At 44.1% G+C, this 21,641-nt stretch overlaps 1 protein-coding gene across 1 annotated transcript in view; it reads right to left on the bottom strand.

Moving 5' to 3' along the window:
• The window catches only part of DMXL2 (Dmx like 2), an 81,368-nt gene that overhangs the window by 40,386 nt on the left and 19,341 nt on the right, over positions 1–21,641 (bottom strand). The window contains exons 6-18 of the mRNA XM_055002322.1: positions 19,905–19,971; positions 18,270–18,448; positions 16,655–16,844; positions 16,035–16,209; positions 14,099–14,329; positions 13,346–13,620; positions 11,755–12,448; positions 9,641–9,762; positions 7,105–7,194; positions 5,680–5,797; positions 4,783–4,902; positions 2,318–2,545; positions 67–1,743 (exon numbers count right to left, since the gene is read on the bottom strand). Of these exons, the coding sequence (XP_054858297.1) occupies positions 67–1,743; positions 2,318–2,545; positions 4,783–4,902; positions 5,680–5,797; positions 7,105–7,194; positions 9,641–9,762; positions 11,755–12,448; positions 13,346–13,620; positions 14,099–14,329; positions 16,035–16,209; positions 16,655–16,844; positions 18,270–18,448; positions 19,905–19,971 (4,166 nt within the window). The remainder of the gene's footprint in view (positions 1–66; positions 1,744–2,317; positions 2,546–4,782; positions 4,903–5,679; positions 5,798–7,104; positions 7,195–9,640; positions 9,763–11,754; positions 12,449–13,345; positions 13,621–14,098; positions 14,330–16,034; positions 16,210–16,654; positions 16,845–18,269; positions 18,449–19,904; positions 19,972–21,641) is intronic.

Below are 21,641 nucleotides of genomic sequence, written 5' to 3'. Positions count from 1 at the left end.
ATTTAATTTGGCTTTTGCTCGTTCAAACAAATGGAGTATTAATGAGAAATCAGGCCAGCCATTTACCTGAGTAATGCTTCTCTCTGTTTTCATCAAGTTCAGTGCTTGTTGTGGCCACGGTGTCTGCCAAAGCGACCAAGAACATCTGTTCCAGTCGAGTGAGTCCTGGCAAACTTGAGTGCATTAGATGGCTTGAAAGGACACTGGCATGTTCTCGGCCAAAATAAGTTGGCCCGTATTGAGACAGGTTAATTACTTTGGATCTATGTTCTCTCCTTTCTGGCTCAAAGTCAACGAAGTCATCAGTCGTCACTTGCTGAACCTGGAAAAGGTCCGAGTACTGGTCCTCTGTTTTTTTTTTCACGTGATCTTCCGAGCCTTGCGGACCCTTGGTAACTTCCTCGGCTTTGTACGTGGAATCTTGGTCTGCTGCAAGAAGCGCATACAAGGGCAGCGGAGGAATAGAGTCTATCTCCGTGTAGTCCCGAGTTCCATCTTTTCCAGTAGTGATGGCATCTTTCGCAGTGCTGCCGCTTACGCTAATGGTACGGGAAAGGTGACGCTTGGGACCACCTTCTCCTGCTTCTGGATCTTTAACAATTGCAACTTCCCCGGCAATACATTTCACTAAATGCGAAAGAATGGCTTTTGCTCGGCGAACTTTGCCCAAATCCATCAGTTCTAACAGTTGGGTTGGGTGATACTGTGGGAGAGTAGGAGAAAGAACGTGGGCGGCTTCAAAAAGGCCGCCATCTTGAATCACAGTGGGGGTACCAAAGACATCATCTATGATTCCAGCACCATCAATTATACTGGCCTTTTTGGCTAGCAGGCTTGTTTTCAATGGATCTGGCATGGGCGATTCCTCGGCCACAAAGCCATTGTTTCCTCCGTCTCCTGATATCGTGGCATGTTTCCACTGTGCATATACGTGCATTTCACAGTCCATCCCTACTACTAATATTCCATCTCTTACCCAAGAAAGAGAGACAGGCAAAGAAGGGGTACCATCTACAGAGGATACCAGGTCAATTGATCTCAGTAGTACCCATTTGGACCTTATACCTTGTTTTATGCTACCACCTAGTGGTAAAGTAATGATGGCCACACCATCCTTGCTGCTGGTTTGCTCCGTCACAATTCCCGAAAGGCGCCCGTACATGAAAATGTTGGCTCCCACTCCGACAGTAAGGATATGGGAGCCATCTTCCTTCGAAACCCAGTCCAAATGGACCAGGTGTTTGATATTTGGCATGAGGTACCTGTCCTTGTTCAAAAACACATCTGATTTACTGTACACAAATAAATTACTGTCCACGCTAACTCTCGAGTCGAGGACGCTCCCTACTTTCACCAAATCGTCCAGATGAATCGTCTGCTCCAACACCCATTCGGATCCTCCGGTCGACTCGCATTCAAATATACAAACGTGCATAGAAAACTCTTTGGAAAGAAACCCGTTATGCTGGATAGGTTGCTTGTATGCCACGGCCAAGCGCCCTGTGTAGGAACAGCTGACTGCCACCGGCCTTCCCACAATACACACCGTGCTGCTGTCGTCATCTCTCTCGTCGTTCATCAAAGGCCACTTCTTCCAGTGATACGTCTCCTTTATTCCGTTTTTACTGCTCACCGCCGTTTCTACAGAACACCTCCAGAATCGCACTTTATTGTCAGAACAAGAAGTCACCAGCAAATACGGGGCAAGACAGACGGGGTAGATGGACGAAGAGCTCAGGTGCCCTATGTTAATCAAGCAACAATTCAATATTAGCAACAGGGAACAATATTGAAACAAATGCAGCCCTGGGAACAAGGAAGAGGCATTTTTATAAAAGTAATTCTGTTATATTATAATGGAAAGGTTCAGGAAGGTTCCTTTCTATAAAGGGAACAGGACTGTGTATAGTATGTATCATTTGCTGTCTGTGTTATCTTGCTCTCACGGCATTGTTTTCTACTTATAGAATACCATTTTCTGCATTGTTTCACGTCTCGTCCCATTGATTGTTTTAATTTGCACTGCTTAATCTGCCTTAGGTCTCGGTGAGAAATCCAGTGAGAATCCTGTAATTCTAGTACAGAATTCATTTTGCTTTTGTTACCAAACCAATTGTGAATATACAAGCGTGTGAATCATGTTAAACAACTGTTGTTAGGGTTAGTGGGGTGTGATTAGAAGACACATGATGTAGTCGCCCTGTTGAAGCTCAGCAGTTCTGGGCCTGACAAGAGCACGGAAAAATAAAGCACTGATTAACAGACTGTCAAATACACGAATAAATACAGACAAGGCTCATCAGTTGCACGGCTGTACCTGCAGAAGGTGTTGCTCTTATAACTTCTACACCAGCAGGAAGATTCAGTGGATAACTGTAGACCAGGCTGGAGCTCAAAATAAGTTTACTAGCCGTCTGAAGGTTCGCAACAGATGAGGAACGCGGCATTGGAGCTGCACCAGGTGAAGTCTCGGGGGATGAGTCCACAGTCTTTTGGCCTGGGATGGTTAGCTGGTTTTCGGATGAGTTAACTTCAGTAGATTTGGCTTCAAAGAAGCATTATGCACAATCAGCACTATTATACAACAATCGGAATTTTAAAAAAATAAGCAAAAACTTTTAGATAACAAAATACAGGCTGGAAAAAAACAACAACCCCAAGTTCTTGGAAATGAGCCAACTTATTTTACTGGTATAATTTTCCCTCACTGACCTTAAGGCTAGGCTCAGGTGTAACATTAATAACCACAGTCTAATGTGCCATGAATGAGCCCAGAAGGATTTAAAGGGCTCACTTCGGTGGTCCTCTTTCTCTTGTGCATACTGAGCGAGTTCCTCGCCTCTGACACCCGAACGAACAAGCCATGGTTTCAAGGTCACATGGAGTGCACAGTTGGCCTCATTAACTCCCTCTGAAGACAACAGCAGTAATCCTACACGGAGTTGTGCCTGTTGATTTCAATGGGCTTAAGCATGTCTAATTTGGTGTTGGATTATGAACTGTTTTTAAGCAACATAACCATGCACAATCAAGACTTGCATGCTATTGAACTTAAAAACACTACAGGGTTTCGACACACAGTGTTTCACGGTCCCTCCTCTCCCAATGCTTGATCCAAGCTGAACTTTAATACCTCTAGATACTGTGACCTCTTATTAACCTTTAAAGCCCTATGTGGATTGGGACCTGCGTATCTTCGGGACCGCCACTCCCCATATGTGTCCCAGAGGATGCTCCGATCTGGAGATAAACAGTTATTAATGGGAGGCTCCCGCCTAGCATCGACCAGAGCCAGGGCCTTTTTGGTCCTGGCTCCAACCTGGTGGAACGCTCTGTCAAACGAGACCAGGGCCTGGCGGGATTTGTTATCCTTCCACCGGGCCTGTAAGACGAAGCTGTTCCACCAGGCATATGGTTGATGCTGGGTAGGGCCCCCGCCGGCCAAATAGAAATAGAATGGGGCCCTCCCTATCCGAGCATCCACCTCCAAAACCTTTCCCTTGTAAGAAATTTTTCAGTGATAGTTGGATGAAGGATTTCATTACATACTCTGTGCCGTTTGAAATTTTGTACCTGTAATTTTAAATTTAATTTTTTTTTAATGTATTCACTGTGATTTTAAATTGAGAAACGGTAAATTTTATCGTCTATGAATGCCATCCTCCCTGAGCCTGCCAGTGCGGGGAGGGTGGAATAGAAATTGAAATAAATAAATAAATAAATAAAATCAGCATGATTTTTAAACAGCCTGAGATATCAGGCACAAAGATAGAGCTTCTTTGCCTACAAATGCTGGAAACCCAAAAAATTTCACTGAGCGCAAAGCAGGATTCTGTGGGTACTAAAATTAGGGCTCAAAAGCAGAGGCCCTTCTTAGAAAAAAGCCTTTGCTTGTCTCTGCAGAGCTTAATTCCAAGTAACAGGTTGGGTCCTATGAGATTTTCTGCTGAGAAAAGGAACATCAAAAAGTGATGTCAGGTCCAAGTCCAGTCGACATGACCGTTCCTCTCGACCTCTGCTGCTCCCACTCCCAGCAATGTTTCTCTCTCTAGCAGCTGGATGAACAGCATGCTCGAAACTTGGGAGGCAAGAGGAAGGAGCGTCCCACTTGTAGGGGTTTGGGATTAGTCCCCTGCATTATGCACCTAACAAGGCTCTGTCCTTGCTCTATGCTCCAGCTCCTGTTAATGAGAAGGGTAATCCTCAAATGCTGCCCCTTGGCTCGGCTGGGACAGAGGAGTGAGCCAGGTGTTGGTCTTTGCAGGCACCTATCCAAGATCTATCCCTTTGCAATCAGAAAAGGCATTTTAACGGTTGAAATATCTTGTTGGAAACTATGAAACCTGTCACTGTAGCTAGCAAATGTGAAAGCTCCATGTGAAAAATGCACAACCAAAAGCATTCCTCTCCACTTTATAAATGAACTGAAACAAATGTAAAAAAAAAAAAAGTGATGTCAGGATCATGCAATCTGCACGGAAAAAGGATGGGAACTTTAGTAAGGATGGGAATCAGGGAAGATTGAAAGGAAAAGCCGGCAGGATCCAATGCACAGCAATGAGAGAACGAAAAAAACAAAGAAAGGAGGTGCCGCAGCCGTGGCTTCCCGTTTGCAAGAGGGCCACCCTAAGCACTGAACCAAACATCTGTTTTAACACCCGTTTTACATCCAAACTGTCATGGAAAAGATGATAAGAGTCTGAAGCGATGCCCTTTGGGAAGAAAAAATTATTTAGGGTTATGGTAAAAAACGTTGTGTTTTTCTAGGAAATTTCGACTCACCTAAGCACGCTTGCACAGATCTAAGATGAAGATGCCACATATGAAGTATCGAGCAGCCGTTGCCGTCTTTTTCGATTACTACTAGGTAGAACTTCTCAGAGAAGGGTGGAGGACGATAGCCTGTTTTTTTTTTAAAAAAAACAATGAAATATTGTATGAATCTGACATTTGTATAAAAAACAAATGTTGATATTATTATAAAAAACTGCCACAAAAGCATCATGTGAAAGATCCTTTTTAAAAAGAAAAATGGATCTATATATGTAACAATATTATATTTTAGAACTTGCAAGTAATGAAAAATTGTTCATGGCACAACTATGTCTACAAGAAATAAACAGTTGCAGAATGCTTAATCTATTCTTTATTTATGAAGAAACGGCTATGGTTTAGCGGTGAAGCGTCTTCTTTACATGTAGAAGGGCTCAAGTTCAACACCTGGAACCGTCAGTTAAAAATCTCAGGTAGCCAGTGATGGGAAACACCTTCACCCGAGACCCTGGAGAACAGCTTCCACTTAGGAGAGATGATACTGATCCCAACAGAGCAATGGCCCAGTTCAGTAGAAGGCAGCTGCAAATACTTAGCAGAAAACCATACAGTGGTTTGGATCCATTGGAACATTACCGTGGCCAGAAGGATTTCCGCTCACAAGAGGACATAAGTTTACATCCTCCCTTTTCCAGCTGGGCTCAGCTTGTGGAAAGCAGCAAGAAAGTCGCGCTCCATTAGCGGAAATCCTTCTGCTCATGAAAATGCTTTGGTGGATTCAATACTTTGCATGGAGGCAACATTAATAATAACAATAATATTCAATTTATATACCGCCCTTCAGAACAACTTAATGCCCACTCAGAGCGGTTTCCAAAGTGCGTTATTATTATCCTCACACTGTACCTTTAGAGGGCTGGAAAAATATCTCTGTTTCTTTGTGCTCTACATCTTCCTTATGTGGCTTGTACCCCAAAATGAAATCCTCTTGGAAGACATGAAGCAACTGTGTGTTTGACCCACACTGGAAATAACATGGCAAGACAGAAATTAACAACCTTACCCGGTTAAGGAATGAGACAAGGCTAATTATTAAAGAACCTTGATGAATGACATACTGTACTAGCATATTCCCTTTTTTGCTTCAAGGATTAATAATAGGAAAGGCTACAAGTTATTACATTTTTTAAAAAGACAGAGAGATCTAAACATTTATTAGCCTGCTGTACTGGCACTATATTGAAAAACAACCTTGAATACTAGAATTGTTTATTTTAAACATGGAGTTCCTAGACAAAGCACAAAACAAAGCATCCAATTTTTTTTTTTTTTTACAAATGTAGTCATCATTTCAAGATGGGTAGCCGTGTTAGTCTGTCTGTAGCAGTAGAAAAGAGCAAGAGTCCAATAGCACTTATAAGACTAACTAAATTTGTGGTAGGGTAGGAGCTTTCGTGAGTCACAGTATTTTGACTCTGGGCTCAATTTAAAGTGCTGACCTTTCACCTTTAAACCTCTAAGTGGCTTAGGTCCAGGGCTCATTTTGAGGAGGAACGCGCAGGAATGCAGTTTCAGCAGTTCCCCAAAGAGGTCACATGACAGGTGGCGCCACCCACCTGACTCTTAGCCATTTGGGGCCCGTTTTGGCCTGGATTGGGGCCGAAACGGCCTGGATGGGGCCTCTGACGGATGGCGGATCACTTTCCCGCTCAACAGCGGCCCGATTCTGACTATTTTGGGCCCCTTTTCAGCCATTTTCAGCCGCTTTTTGCCATTTTGGGTCCAATTTCGGCCCTGAATGGCCAGGATTGGGGTCCAAAACAACCAGGATAGGAGATGTCAGGGGGTGTGGCATATGCAAATCAGTTATGCTAATGACACACTTCTTGTCAAGGGGTGTGGCATATGCTAATGAGTTCCTCCAGCTCTTTTTCTATGAAATGACCCCTGCTGAGGTCTGAAGTCCTGAAGAACAGCATCCAAACATGTTGCCCTTTTCTGAGATTCCACACTTAAGGAAACTTGGTTGGCACACAGGAAACCTTCTTGGCTGCTGCATCTTAACTCAGTAAAAGTACAATTAAACCCACAGGGACAAGAGTCGCTAGAAGACAACACAAGGCCTTGGAAGTAACTTGACTATTATCTAATTGTAGTTTTCTTGATCTGTTCTTGTTTATAAAGTGTTACTGAGCTTGAAATGTTTTATCCTTTCTGAACTGGCACGGACATTCGCTGAAAAAAAGAAAAACGGCGACACAGAACTCTGTTCAATAAGCAAACAACTCATACCGTTTAAATGACCTCTTATAACAATTACCCACTATTTACCTGGTCAGTTATGACATCTAATTCGATAATGCACCCCGGTCGAGCGGTTGATTGCTGACTCACGATATTAAACACCTCGCCAATTAATTTCTAAAGCAGAAACAAGGAAGGTAGCTGAATGTCAGTTAATTTCATGGAAAGCAAGGTGTTCCATTTGCAATTCAGCGACCGCCACAACCTCCCATAAAAAAATAATTAGATAATTAAACAATTAGAAAATAGATGATGCAGCTGCTGGTGCGCCTCCTTACAGTGCTTGCAAGTTTGTTCTTGACGGATCATTCTCTGCTCGTATTGACTCTCCTCGACAAAAGCCATTTCCTAATGTTTAATCTGATCAGCACAGAATGCAGCCCCCTCCCTATCTTCTTCTTTTTCTTTGGCAATCCAATTAAGATCAGAGCTACAAAAAATACAAATCAGTTTTTATTGAGAAATCTCAGGATCACTGCTGATGCTGACAGATAGAAAACTGTGGATGTTGTTTTTATTGAAAAAATGGATGGAAGAAACTGAACGAACAGTGTTGACTGTTGGAAAGCAGGGGTGGGGGGACATTGCAGGGAAAGACAGCGACAAAGATCTGAAGTAGTTGTCAAAATTGCCTCTTATGTCCCCTTTTGGAAAGTGTATTAGTGGCAAGTCAGAGCAATGTCCGCTCCTCATCTCGTGCAGCATTTTTGTCCCATTCCTATACAGAATGAAGCTCCACAGAGATAAGGAAGGAGACAGGGAGTGGGGAAAAAAGGAGGCAAGGAGCCACTATTTAAGGCACCTACACGTGCTGGCTTTTCCTCATACCACTATGACAAAAGTTTGGGTGATCCTCTGCCAAGCAGCATGAGCTGTGGATACATAGCACAGAAGGAGATGGACGGTGTAGCAGCTGATTGGTGGGCGAACAAGTTGGGGACCATTTGAGGGACTGTTTGTGCACAAAAGCAGCAAGACAAAGGGGTGTCCTTGACACAGGCTGGTATGCCAGCAGGCCCTGGGAGTTGGAAATTAGTAAGTAATTAGCTGAGGAAGACTGAGCTCACCTGCATAGAGACTACAATGTTCACCTCTTTAGTTCGGTGTAGTAGTTAAAAGCAGCAGGACTCTAATCTGGAGAGCCGGGTTTGATATTATTTTGCCACGTGTCAGGGGGAGCCTAAGGATGTATGTAACATCTTACTGATTTTGTGCAACAGATACCTTTACATATCCAAGGCACTCAAGGCAAAACAATCAATTAAAATATGGTGGATACTAATTAAGGCCAGAGCAGACAAGTGTATATATCCCAGTCCCCCAAACTTGCGACTTTATTGGCTGTTGCTATCCCCAGTTCTGTAGTGGCATACAACTTATGGAGTAGATTCTTCCAGTCATACCCAGTTTATATGGTGGTTAAGAGTGGCAGGACTCTAATCTGGAGAGCTAGGTTTGATTCCCCACTCCTCCGCTTGAAACCAGCTGGGTGACCTTGGGTCAGGCACAGCTCTCTCAGAGCTCTCTCAGCCCCAACCACCTCATAGGGTGATTGTCGTGAAGATAATAATAGCACACTTTGTAAACTGCTCTGAGTGAGTGTTAAGTTATCCTGAAGGGTGGTATATAAATGGAATGTTATTATTATTAGTGAGGGATGAAATAAGTTCTTGGTATACCGAGAGCCAGTTTGTCTTTTTTTTTTTTTGCCAAAGTGAGGGTGAGGCATATTAAGTTAGGTTAAACCCTCTTGGAGCAGGGATAGTGTGTGTTGTTACAACATAGGCTGCCCACAGTTGTAACCAGGGCTTTTTTTCAGGGGGGACACGGGGGAACGGAGTTCTGGAACCTCTTGAAAATGGTCACATGGCTGGTGGCCCCGCCCCCTGATCTCCAGACAGAGGGGAGTTGAGATTGCCCTCCACGCTGCTCAGCTCAATCTAAACTCCCCTCTGTCTGGAGATCAGGGGGCGGGGCCACCAGCCATGTGACCATTTTCTCTGAGGGCAACCCACTGGGTTCCACCACCTCTTTTCCCAGAAAAAAAGCCCTGGTTGTAACCCATACTACAAGAGAGCAAACTGTTAATACAGTTCAACCAGTAATAAAACCTAGCTTAGTACATCTACTGGTGTCTTATGGCTTCACTCTGGGGTGCAGGGCAATACAGTCATTTAATTGGATAAACTGGTGGGAGCAACATCGAATATTAACATAAATCTCTGAAAGGTGCCATTTGAAAGCAAAAAAGGATGCATGTTTGTGTGCACTGTATGGGCTTCACTTGAAAAACAAATCCCGCAAGGCACAGCAAGCACAATTTTTTCAAACAGCCTCTCAAATACACACACACGATTCCTCAGCGCATTCCCAACCACAGCCCTTCCTTCAATTTTGTAGATAAAAATGTCACTTGCCACATTAGCACGCACTCACACACACACACACACACACAAAGACAAAGATTAGATTTTGATTGAAGGCAGACTTGTAGAACAAATTTTGCTGGGATTCTTGCTGGGATTTATTCATACTCCAAGAAGTCGCTGTATCAAAAACTTACAGAGGATCCAGGGTCGCTCAATTCATCCAGAAGTTTCCGGGCATCCACCACAGCTTGGTATAATCGCAGGTTTCTTCCATCCGAGGCTACAAAGCAAGCGCTAGCGGAATTGCAGTAGGTACCTAATTTAAAAACACGCCGAACGTCAGCTTGACATGCGAGACAACTCTTATGCTTTATTAATTATCACAACGAAGAGCATGAAGGCATTAAGTAATTTCATTAGGTTCTGCTAGGCAACAAATTAAAGCATGTTTCTACTGCTGCAGTCTGGAGCTGAGTATGAAATAAGGTTATTGCTTAGCCGGTATCTCTTTTGAACTGGAATTTTAAAAGATTAAAAAGCAATGCAATCAATGCTATCTAGATTCTATTAGCAAGACTGGAGGGACAAGCGAAGGCAGCCTCACCAAACACCACATCATAAAGACTTTGTGAAAAATAAGTCTAGAAAAAAAAATCTCCCACTAACTTTGGAAATTTCCCCATCCCCCAAATGCCAGAAAAACACTCTATTGGCAGGGCTTTTTTTCTGGGAAAAGAGGTGGTGGAACTCAGGACTGCACAATGACGTCACTTTGGTTCAGCTGGAATAAGGGGGGAGTTTTTTAAAGTTTAAATCGCCCTCAGCAAAAATGGTCACATGGCCGGTGGCCCCGCCTCCTGATCTCCAGACAGAGGGGAGTTTAGATTGCCGGCGCAGAGGGCAATCTAAACTCTCCTCTGTCTGGAGATCAGGAGGCAGGGCCACCGGCCATGTGACCATTTTCAAGAGGTGCTGGAACTCTGTTCCACCGCGTTCCTGCTGAAAAAAAGCCCTGTCTATCGGGCTTCTCGAACAGAATTTTCACTCAACGAAACCCAAACCAAACTAGAACCAGGATTTGTGACAACGGGTTTGTAGATAAGGGCTTCCATTGAAAACAGCAGAGTTATTTGAGGCTCTGCTACTTCATCACACACTGAAGAGGACTACACGTTTTCCACGAGAAAGCGAATAAGCAGAGAGACTAAAAGAGCTTACACAATGTAATGTGCAAAATTTCATGGCGCAGTATATAATCGCCCTATTACAAAACCTCCATTTCAATACCAATGCTGCTTGCCTAGAGAAATCAATTTTCAGTAGCTGAATTTACTTTCTTGTTTGCCTGCTTAACAAAATAATAAAAGGCTGTTTCCAATGTGCCTCAAGTAAAGAAACCGTAAAACGTATTTTTCAGAGAGCGGGACAAGGGACAACATGAATCGGTTGGTTCTAAAGTAGACCAAGGCACTTCTGTTTGGACAAGAGCAGATTCAAAGTTGCCAGGTATTTCCCTCTTGAACCTAGCCCCATCCCTTATGCTGTACCTCACTTTGTGCCAAAAAGTCCCACGGTTTTTAGCAGCAGGTTTCAAGACTCATGGGAAGTCGTTTGCAGAAGACCCGGGGGAAGGCAAGAGAGACCCTTTTCTATGAGCTTCATTGGCAGTTGTTGGGACTCCACACAAAGGAGGAACAGCTCTTTTGTACGTTGTACATTTTTGTACTTTGAAGTGAATGATGATTTTCGTGTTCCCCCCTCCCATTGCAACCTCCCACTTGCCTCCCTATGCAATTCTTGAAGTGTCCACTGTCTCTCAGGAACAAACTTTCTGAGGGGTGTGTTTATTCAATCATCTACAAGAAGAGAGAGAAAGCAGGAGAGACCTAGTCCATGAAGTTTGCGGATGGTTGGATACTAGGCTGAACCTGTGTTTGTCTATAGAGGGTAATCTCCCAGGGGTTTGATCTGTTGCCTGTGGTGAGAGGAAAATAAAGTAAAAAAAAGGCTCCAGCCAAGTTGCCAGGGCATCACCTACAGATACATCCTGGAAGTAACAATGGCAGCGCCAGGAATTACCAGAAACTCTATGGCAAAACCATCGAGGTTTCCCGTAGAGTTATGGTGATTCCTAGAGCTACCATTCTCAAGCCAGAAGTGACATAGTGATGTTGGTGATGTTGTCAACGTTACATGCCCCCCCCATGTCCCCATCCCCACCCCTCCACTGTTAGCCTGGCAACTCTATAGGATACATGCCAAAATCCTGTCAGATTTAACTTTGCATGAAAGGCCCAAAAGGACTCACCAAGACAGTAGCTGGGAATCAGTGTTGGAAGCCAGGCAACGTTAGAAAAAGCTGAGGTATGAAGAGAATTAATACGAGCCAGCTCCGACACACCTCCGGTGTATGACAAAGGACCAATGGGGTCTACACGCCAAAGGATCAGTTCGCTGTAGATCGCATTAGGATCATGGAACGTCCGAGTGGCCGCGTTTCTCAGCTGCTGCCTGGAAGAGCCTTTGAGAAGCCTCATTGGATCCACCATTTTGTTTAGCCCATCCGAGTCCCACAGTTGATCAGATTCAGGGGTGAGCAGAGCGTTATGGTGGGAAGACGTTAACAGCAAGGGTAGAACCGAGTGGCAAGCGAGGTCGTTGAGGTGAAACCGGTGCCCACAGTACCTAAACTTGTGAGTGACAGTATGCACCGTTGTAAAAGCAGATTTATCCACAAAGGAAACCGCCCACTGATTTAAGGAGCCATCTATGTGTTTGGAAACCATCATGACGGTGGGAACGGTGATGTTCACGCTCGAGCCGTCCCTGGTGCCGCTCGGTCTCAGTCCACACATGTCATCAGAAACGCTGGATCTCTTCTGCTGCAGGGCACTACTGATTTCTTTCGCAGAGGTAGTACAGGCGTACATCATGATATTTTTACTGAGGGAGCTGGCATCACCTGACGGAAATGCAACTGGGATCTGAGAAGAAAATGAAACCTGTAAAAAAATGAGAGATAAAGAAGCTGAGAGCGTATTAAAGTAAACAGCAGTCTGTACAACAACCAGGTTTATAACAGGTGTCTTTACTAAAATATATATATTTTAAAACCCTGTCAGAAAGCCTTAACACTTAACTTCATGTTAAATTGGAACATATTTTACTCAAAAAATGCATACCCTGATGAAAACAAGAGCCACTGAGCTCCTAAGAGCCAGTGTGGTGTAGTGGTTAGTGTCAAACTAGGATCTGGGAGTAGAGGTTCGAATCTCCACTCTGCTGTGGAAGCTTGCTAGGTGACCTTGGGCCAGTTACACTTTCTCAGCCTAACCAGTTTGGTGTAGTGGTTAAGAGCACGGGACTCTAATCTGGAGAGCCGGGTTTGATTCTCCACTCCTCCACTTGAAGTCAGCTGGGTGACCTGGGGTCAGTCACAGCTCTTTCAGAGCTCTCTCAGCCCCACCCACCTCACAGGGTGTTTTGTTGTAGGGATAATAATGACATACTTTGTAAACCGCTCTGAGTGGGTGTTAAGTCATCCTGAAGGGCGGTATATAAATCAAATGTTGTTGTTGTTATTATTATTATTATTAACCTACCTCACAGGTTGTTGTGAGGACAAAATGTAGGAGCATGTTGTGAACCACTTTGAGGGGTAGGTCCCCACTGGGGAAAAAGGTGGGGTATAAATAAAGCCAGTATATAAATAGAATCAGCTAATATTTAATAAAGGGAACACCATGTGCAATTTAAGATCAATACAGACATATTGATTCAAGGGAAGGTGGGGTATAAATATTTAAAGAAATATTTTTTTTAAAAATGCTTCATTAGTAAAATGTAATGTAGTCTAGAATGTGCATTAAGAGTTGTCAGCTTTTCTAACTCCCCGTTACCTGAACTTGTCTAAAGATCCCGGGATTGTATTCATCCAAATATTTCACATGCCACACTAAAAAGGTACCATCGATAGGGTGGATGGTGAATAGCATGTCTGGATTCTTGTTCCATTCTTTCAGGAGCATTTCAATCTTACGATCGAGCAAGACGGTGGGAAGCGGTACAGGCAAGGCAGCAGCTGGTGAAAGAATTTTGGGGCTCTCCTCTCTCTCCCCATCTTCGTGTTCCGAGGAGCCCGTCCCCGTCTCAGATTCTCTGTCGAGAGACAAATCTGAAACGAGACATAAAAATTCATTGGCTCAGTGGCACAAGTCATGGCCAAACCCACAGATTTCAAGCTCTCTCTCTGTCTCTCTCTCTCTCACACACACACAGTCTGCCATTACATCAGACTCAGGTTTGCTCCACAAACCAAAGTTGGAAAACAAATGAGGGTTTCGACTGAACCAGGATTTGAAGCTCATTGAAGGATCCAGGGGTACATTTTCCCAATCGGAACCAGGGGAGGAGGAGAGATTTTCACCAATTCGCCCTCCCATTGCAGACCCGATTGCTTATTTGAGAATGCAAACTCTTGGGGGTAGAGACTCAACTGTTTTTGCTAGTGTAACTCTGTAGGTGCTACGTGCCTACCGCTAAATAAATCAGCAGAAACATCAATTTAAAGCCATTCCTCTACATTTTGTCTCACGATTCTAAATAGTCAGTTGCTGAGGCCCCAGGGCCAATATGGTTGTGGCAGTACTAACCGTGGTCAAGTTTCATGTGCAAACCCTTCTCCTTCTCCTCCTGCTCGTCTAGATCTTCCATATCCTCCTCTTCTTGTTTCATCTGCTCGTCAGTAAGTTCTCGGAGGTGTTGCATAAATATTTCGATGCAGGACGTAAAATGGAACTCCTTATTATTCAGCCAGTGAACCACAAACCCTTCGTTTCCTTCATCTAACTTGAAAGCTGTTTTAACCAAAGCTGGTGGAATGTCTGAGAAAATAAAATCATTTTTGTATTGGGATGGTGGCGGGGGGAAGAAGAACAAAAGGTTGAATTTGATGTTTAAGAGATGATTTTTAATTTCAGGATGGGAAGGAGGACAATAAATTTCCATAAAAGGAAGGAAGAAAGGAAGGAAGGAAGGAAGGAGAGAGAGAGAATGAACAAATAACTAGCACAAATACTGGGGCTACCAACTTCCAGGTAGAAGCTGGCGATGTCTCCGAATTACGACAGATCTCCACTCTACAGAGATCAGTTCCCCTGGAGAAAATGGAAGCTTAAGAAGGTGGACTTTATGGCTTCTCTTCCCATCTGAATTCCCTCCCCTCCTCAAACTCCACTCTCCATAGGGTCCACCTACAAATCTCCCGGAATTTCCCAACCTGAAGTTGCAAACCCGAACACAGACTTGAGTAGAAAAGTGTACTTTAAGACACAGCTAAGCTCATTTTAATAGCATAAGTGAATTTAAAAGTAATAGGTATACAATAAGTGTCATTAAGTCTCAACCAAATGGCGGTCCCTTAAGGGGTTTTCCAGGCAAGAGGTGAGAGAAAGTGGTTTGTCACTGTTTGCCTCTGCATAGCCACCCTGGTCTTGGATGGTCTCCCATCCAAATACTAATGATGGCCAACCCTGCTTAGCTTCAGAGATCTGACAAGCTTGGGCTAGCCTGGGCTATTCAGGCTGTTATATAAATACTATAGGAAGCATGAAACCTGAATACATGCATGTCAAAGAAAGATCAGGACAACATGGCTTTAAGTAAAAAAAAATGCTTTCCAGAATGTGCAATTATGTAAATATACAACATTTATTAACTTGGTGCGTGTTTAAGTTTGTCAGCAGTCCAAAGAATGGGAAGCATACCCAATCCCTTTTGCATTTTCACCTAAAACAAACTAACCAGACTCCACATTCGGGGCCTGTGTACCAGAGCACCTGGGGGTCACAGCATGGTGAAAGATCTACCAACCCAAGGAACTTGGGCCCATCAGCTCCCAACAGGAAATGACACATCAGAACTTGGGGATCAACTGACTGGCAAAGGAAGTGCCTACTTCATTTGTACAATGACCTATGGAACTCACTTCTACAAGATGTGCTGATGGATTTAAAAGGAGGTTTGACAGATTTACAGAGGACAGGTGTATTGCTGGCTGTTAGCCATAATAGCTGAATGGGATCTCTGAGTTCAGAGGCCAAATGTCTCTGGAAAATAGCATGAAAACCTATCAGCACTGAAAGTAGGATGCTGTATTCTGTCTGACCCTGCAGTGCTGCTCTTCCAACCCAGAGGCCCTTGTGACTTTGCAGGGGCCTCTGGAAAAACAAGGAAGAAAAAGGGGGTGTGGGGAAAGGTCCCCACAAACTCAACCCAAACAAGCAAGGGAACAAAATAGAGGGGTCAAGTTACAACCTAAAACAAACCCCTCATTTCCTGATAGAAGAGGCACCAGGGACAATTAAGGAGAAATGAAAGAAGAAAAGCAGGGGCTCTCTCTGGCTGCCTCCAGGACTGTCAACACTAGGAGGGAGAGAGAGGCAGATGAATGGAAGGAGATGCCCCAGGTGGTGGGGGTGGGGTGGGCTGGGAGCACTGGAGAGCTGCTTGTCCACTTCCCCCCTGCCCCAATCTGACGTGTCCACAAAATGACATCTAGGCTTTTGAAGGAAGAATTGCTTGCCTCACCTGTGGCTGGGTTAACACTTGCAGCAATATGGAAATGACAGAGGGTGTTGGCGTGGTGAGAAATGTGCCGTTGGACTTCGTGCGTTCCCAGCTGGTCAGCCAAGTCTTCAGTGTGCGTGATGAGTACCGAAGATCTTCGCTGCCCCTTTCTCATGTTCTTCAAATGGTGAATGGTCTGAAGGAGAACACAGAGTTTCACATCCCAAAGGCAAAAAATTGCCTGATTGTTCATGATAATTCACTTTTTGAAAACTGCACACACATTATCTTTCCATGACACAGATCAAGCAAACAATAATAATAATTTAAAAACCCACACACCACACTCTTTCCTAAGTTATGATGCGTAGGTTTTTTGTATTATTATTGTTTTCAGACATCCAGACAGAAGCTGCTTCCAGTTTATTCAGAGAGAGACTAGTGGTCAACATTCGGGTCCAGTAGCACCTTAAAGACCAACTGGATTTCCAGGGCATGAGCTTCTGAGAGTCAGAGATCCTTTCTATGCAGTTGTTGATGTGGACGGGGCATGTTTCCCCCTGGAGTTTACAGACAGACAACCCTACATCTACAGAAACCGAGAAGTTGGGCGATTTGGGCATCTGAGCGTTTCACAATACCTCCAAAGCATGCTGAATGTTGTCTTTGTGCCTCCCAGAACGAGAGAGGCTACTGCTGGTGCTAATACTGGACGTGCTTGTCTCGCATATCTGCTCTCCCAGAAGACTATCTTCAGGCAACAAAGTCTCTGCCCACAGCCGGCAAATGCCATCGAGGCAGGAAGTAAGTAACACATTGCAAACCGAGCCCCTAAAGACACACAAAAAAGCGATTAGCCTCTCGCAGCTTGAATGTCTCATGGAACGGGCAGAGCCAAACACTTCGCCGTGTTTGACTGGCTGTCAGTAACAGTAAGTGGGAGTCTGGCAGCACATTAAAGAATAACACAATTAATTTGGCTAACAGATTAAGACTCTCTCTTTCCCCCTTTGGGCTGAACAGGGATTTAGGATTATCTCAAGACAGTTAATGTCTCTGTAAAACTGTGTATTATGCACCTATTACCGGCTTAAAATAACTGGAGAATAGCCTCCGTGTGTTTTTTTTCTTTGTCAGATATGAACAAGCGAGGAACCTCCAAGACATGTAGAAAGGTCCTATCCTTTCTTCCACCCTTCAGGCTGCCTTCTTGCTGATCATCCCACTCACTATAAGCACTGTTTACTCTGCCTGCCTGACTTGAATGCTACTGGTGGTCCTGGGACAAAGGGAGGCTAGGCTGGCCTCGACCAGAGCCAGGGCCTTTTCAGTCCTGGCTCCGACCTGGTGAAACTCTCTATTGGTGGATACACAGGCCCGCCAAGATTTTCTATCTTTTTGGAGAGTCTGCAAGACTGAGATGTTCCACCAGGCACATGGCTGAGGCCAGCCTAGTAGTCATTCGGAAAGCCTCCCAGCCAGCATCTTGTCAAGGGGCCATCTAATCATCTGGCCCCTTATGTGAGTTGCAATGCAGACTGAATGGCCTGTTTCCCCTCCTCCTCCTGTCCCCTATTGGCAGGGGAGGGTTGTAGGGTCGCTGTCTGGGGGTGGTTTTTATAAAAATACTGTAATTTTACTGTAAATTATATGTTTTTACTGCTGTAACCCACCTTGAGCTCGCTTGCAGGGAGGGTGGGATAGAAGCCCAGTAAATCAAATCAATCCTCCTTCTGCTCCAACCTTCAGTGCCACCTCCTCCACATGAGTGGCTTACGCGGTCACATGTGGGCTCTCCCCTCTTCCTGCCAGTCTACCCACTGGGGAAGGGTAGCTTCCCTACACCGCTCTAACAGTGATGGCACCACTTTCCCGGCTTGGGCAACATGTCTTCCTTCCTTTTGTTCCCTAAAAAAAAATGGTGGCCTAGATCTCATGACGCAGCATCACAAGATCTTACTTTTCCGCCCATAATTTAGAATTTTTTCTCTTCTGGATTTTGTGCAAACCGCTGACCTGATTTTACACAAACATCCCCCTATTCTGTAACTGAACCCAGGGTGCAGATTTAATGATCTACAGGCTGCGGTTGCGGTTCAGAATTAGGATATATGATTTTACATATCTACGTTTCCTAAAGAGTATACGCATAGCTTTCCCTGAATACACTCACACATTTAGAGTATGTACAGTGTAACATCAGCCATGAGGTGTGAACATTTTTTTTGCCAGCGTTTCTTTTAGGATCCATCTAACCTGGGCATAAATTTGCTGGTGTTTCGCCATGAAAATCCCGTCACTGCTCGAGGATGGGCCAGGTACACAAAGGCAAAGTGAACTGGGGCAGAGATCTTCCTTTGCTCTTCTCCCTCTTGGGGGAGGAGAGATGACTTCCAGCCAGTCATGGGATACCAGACTTTTAAGAGGCAATCATCCTAGACAAACCAACAGACAAAAAACTGGCAGGAAACGTAGAGAAAGTGAAATGCAAACACAGCTCTCTGCGATTGGAACAATTTTCATTAGCACTGGAACATTTTGCTGACACTGTGGCTGGCATGTCTTGGGAGAAGAATTCTAACATGATTTACGAGATCATCGTTAATAGATGGAACAGACTTCAACAAGCTTGCTTTCGGAAACTGATCTCTGGTTAATATTTCATTTCACGAGTCTGGGTAATTAAAATTCATCTTATGCGACAAACACATTAAGCGAAACATTAAACAGTTAAATATCTACAGTGGCACAGCTGCTATTATAGATTACATAGCTTAACTCAATGCAACACAATAAACAGCCATAAAGAGCCAGTAGCGCTTGAAATTTGGCAGAGAGGCAACGAGAATTAAGTGTACATCTGCCATACTGGTGGCATGTACAACTTATTCCCTCTTCTGTTCTTTAAAAGGCCACTGGTCCTTTAAGGGCAGAAGGCATGAAGGAAGAGATACATGTGCAAAATCCACAGTACCATATAAAGTACTGCATGAGCTTGGTGAAGTGGTTTGTACACTCTACTAGAAATAGAATATGGGAGACGTTGTGGTGGAGAAAAGAGGAAGGAGCATTCAAAAAGTGGACAGGAAAAGAGACACAGACAGCTAACTGAAGAGGAGCACTCCCTAAAGCTGTTATTTGCAACAATGATAACATTCCATGAATTCTTTAATACGAGCAAATTAAAAGCTTTCACAACTGAAAAAATGGGGAGGAGCAGATAGTGATAACAGCACACAACAAGCTTGATGGATTGGAAGCCACTGAACAGCTGACTAGATCCAGAAAGATTATATGATCTCCGGCAAAATAAAAAGCTATGGGAAATCGTGATCTAAATCCACTGGTATACAAATCAAGAATTTAAATTCACAAATGACTTAGTTCAAGTTGCTTCCCAGTTTAAGCTGGGAAGCAACCAACCAACACAGCCAGAGCCAAATTGCCACGGAGTCACGCAAGAGCTTCCTTCTCCCAACTGACATTGTGTTCCAGCTCCTTCCCAACAGCACTCTAGTGAAAAAAGCCACAATCCACTTTTAGGTGTTGGCCCCCAGTTTGAGAACCAATGAATCAGAGGAACTCCACATTAAGGATTTCGATTTGCCAAGTTTGAGAAACAGCTGCTCCTAACGGAGACCACAGAACACTAGTCACAGTAGACAAGACATAGGGCCAAGCTACACGTGACGAATGACACTTGAATGGCAAGTGTATTTCTCCCTGTTCACTTGCCCTCCACTCAATCCACCTGCTGTTCAAGTGTCATTCGTCATGTGTAGCTTGGCCCTGAGTTAATGTTCTGAAATGGTATGTGGTAGCTTGATCTGACAAACAGTTCTAAATTCACACATGAAGACACCTCAAAAATGTCCCTTCGCTCTCCCTTACCTTCCCGGCTGTTGCAAAATATTCACCATCTGGCGACCACTCCATCAGATGTACAGACACGGCCGTCCTAAAGCACAAAGGGCACACGAGACACTCAATTTAAGCAAAAATTGTGAGTCCAGTGAGACCTTAAAAAACAGCAAAAATTGCCACGGTATAAACTTTAGTGAATTAAGGCGCACGTTGACAGATTTAAGCAGAAATTAAGTATTCGTTACTGCAAACATAATTAATATTTACAGCAGAGCATTAACACAAAGCAACGTGGCATGGTGTGGTGACTGTCACAATCAAAATCTTGTTGCAAGCACAGAAAGCCTGCCAAACTAGCGGCCTTTGTAGCATGATAGAATTTATTTTTAAAAACAAAATACATCCGTGCAGGGGGAGTCTTAACTGTTTTGGTGCCTGCAGTACAATACTAATATGGTCCTCTCTCTCCTTCTAAGAGCTCCCAGAACCTGAAATGGTGTTCTGGAGGGAAAAATGGAAGGGTACAGATCCATTATTGCTGCTGCACCTGAAGGCCTTTTCAGATGTCACATTCATGTTTACTTGGCAGTGTGCAGTATCCATGACACTCTCAATATGTGCAATTCCCATGTTATCTGAACATGGGCAATGTCATATATTTTGTATGTGCATATGACTTCAGTGCACGTGAACTAGATTCCTGAAAAAACCAGTGGTCACATGGAAGCTGTATGTGCATGTGTTGCCCCTGTTCATACAGCATGATGACCATGCGTCTTTGGAAGGTCTGTTGGGAGGCTCCCAGTACACGCGAATGTAACATTGGGAAAAGTCTCTGTACAGAAGGAAAAGTGTCACGTTAACATTTAGTATGTACTGCCTGCACCAAATGTGTTTTGACTTCCAGGGAACAAGGAGAGAACTTCCAGACAGACAGATCAGCCACAAACTTCTATTTTTACGTATATCACTTGTTTAGGTGCCCTGACCTGAATAGCCAGGGGAAGCCTGCTGTCGTTAGATCTCAGAAGCTAAGCCTTGGTTAGTAATTGGACGAGAGACCTCCAACAAAGACCAGGATTGCAGAGGCAGGCAATGGCAAACCACCTCTATTAGTCTCTTGCCGTGAAAACCCTACAGGGGTCGCCATAAGTCAACTCTGACTTGAGGGGACTTTCTGCCACCACCACTTGTTTAGGTATAATATTCTCAATGCATTTCAACTATGAAATGTTGTGAAATGAAACCCACTCCAGGGCTACTCAAACTTCCCAGATAACAAGGTAACAAGTTTAAAGAGTTCTCTTGAATAGTATCTTTTATTAAAGGAGGACTCCTTTTAGTTATGAATTTTGTGCCTAGCAAATCTGTGCGTACCCACTGAAGTTTGTTTCTGGGCTTACCAGTAACATATTCAGAAAAGAGGCTAGGTTATACGAGTCTGTAGTGAGGTACATGCCTGACTGATTTTTTAAGTGTCCTAACCAGGGGTCATTTCGTAGAAAAAGAGCTGGAGGAACTCATTAGCATAACTCATTAGCATAACTCATTAGCATATGCCACGCCTCTTGCCATCACTGGAAGTGTGTCATCAGGATAACTGATTTGCATGTGCCACACCCCCTGACATCACCTATTCTGGCTGTTTTGGACCCAATCCTGGCCATTCAGGGCAGAAATTGGGCCCAAAATGGCAAAAAGGGGCTGAAAATGGCTGAAAAGGGGCCCAAAATGGGAAGGATCGGGCCACTGATGAGCGGGAGA

Source organism: Eublepharis macularius, chromosome 18, assembly GCF_028583425.1.
Source record: "Eublepharis macularius isolate TG4126 chromosome 18, MPM_Emac_v1.0, whole genome shotgun sequence".
NCBI lineage: Eukaryota > Metazoa > Chordata > Lepidosauria > Squamata > Eublepharidae > Eublepharis > Eublepharis macularius.
The sequence above is the reverse complement of the archived record's forward strand: the minus strand, read 5'-3'. Positions and strand labels throughout refer to the sequence as shown.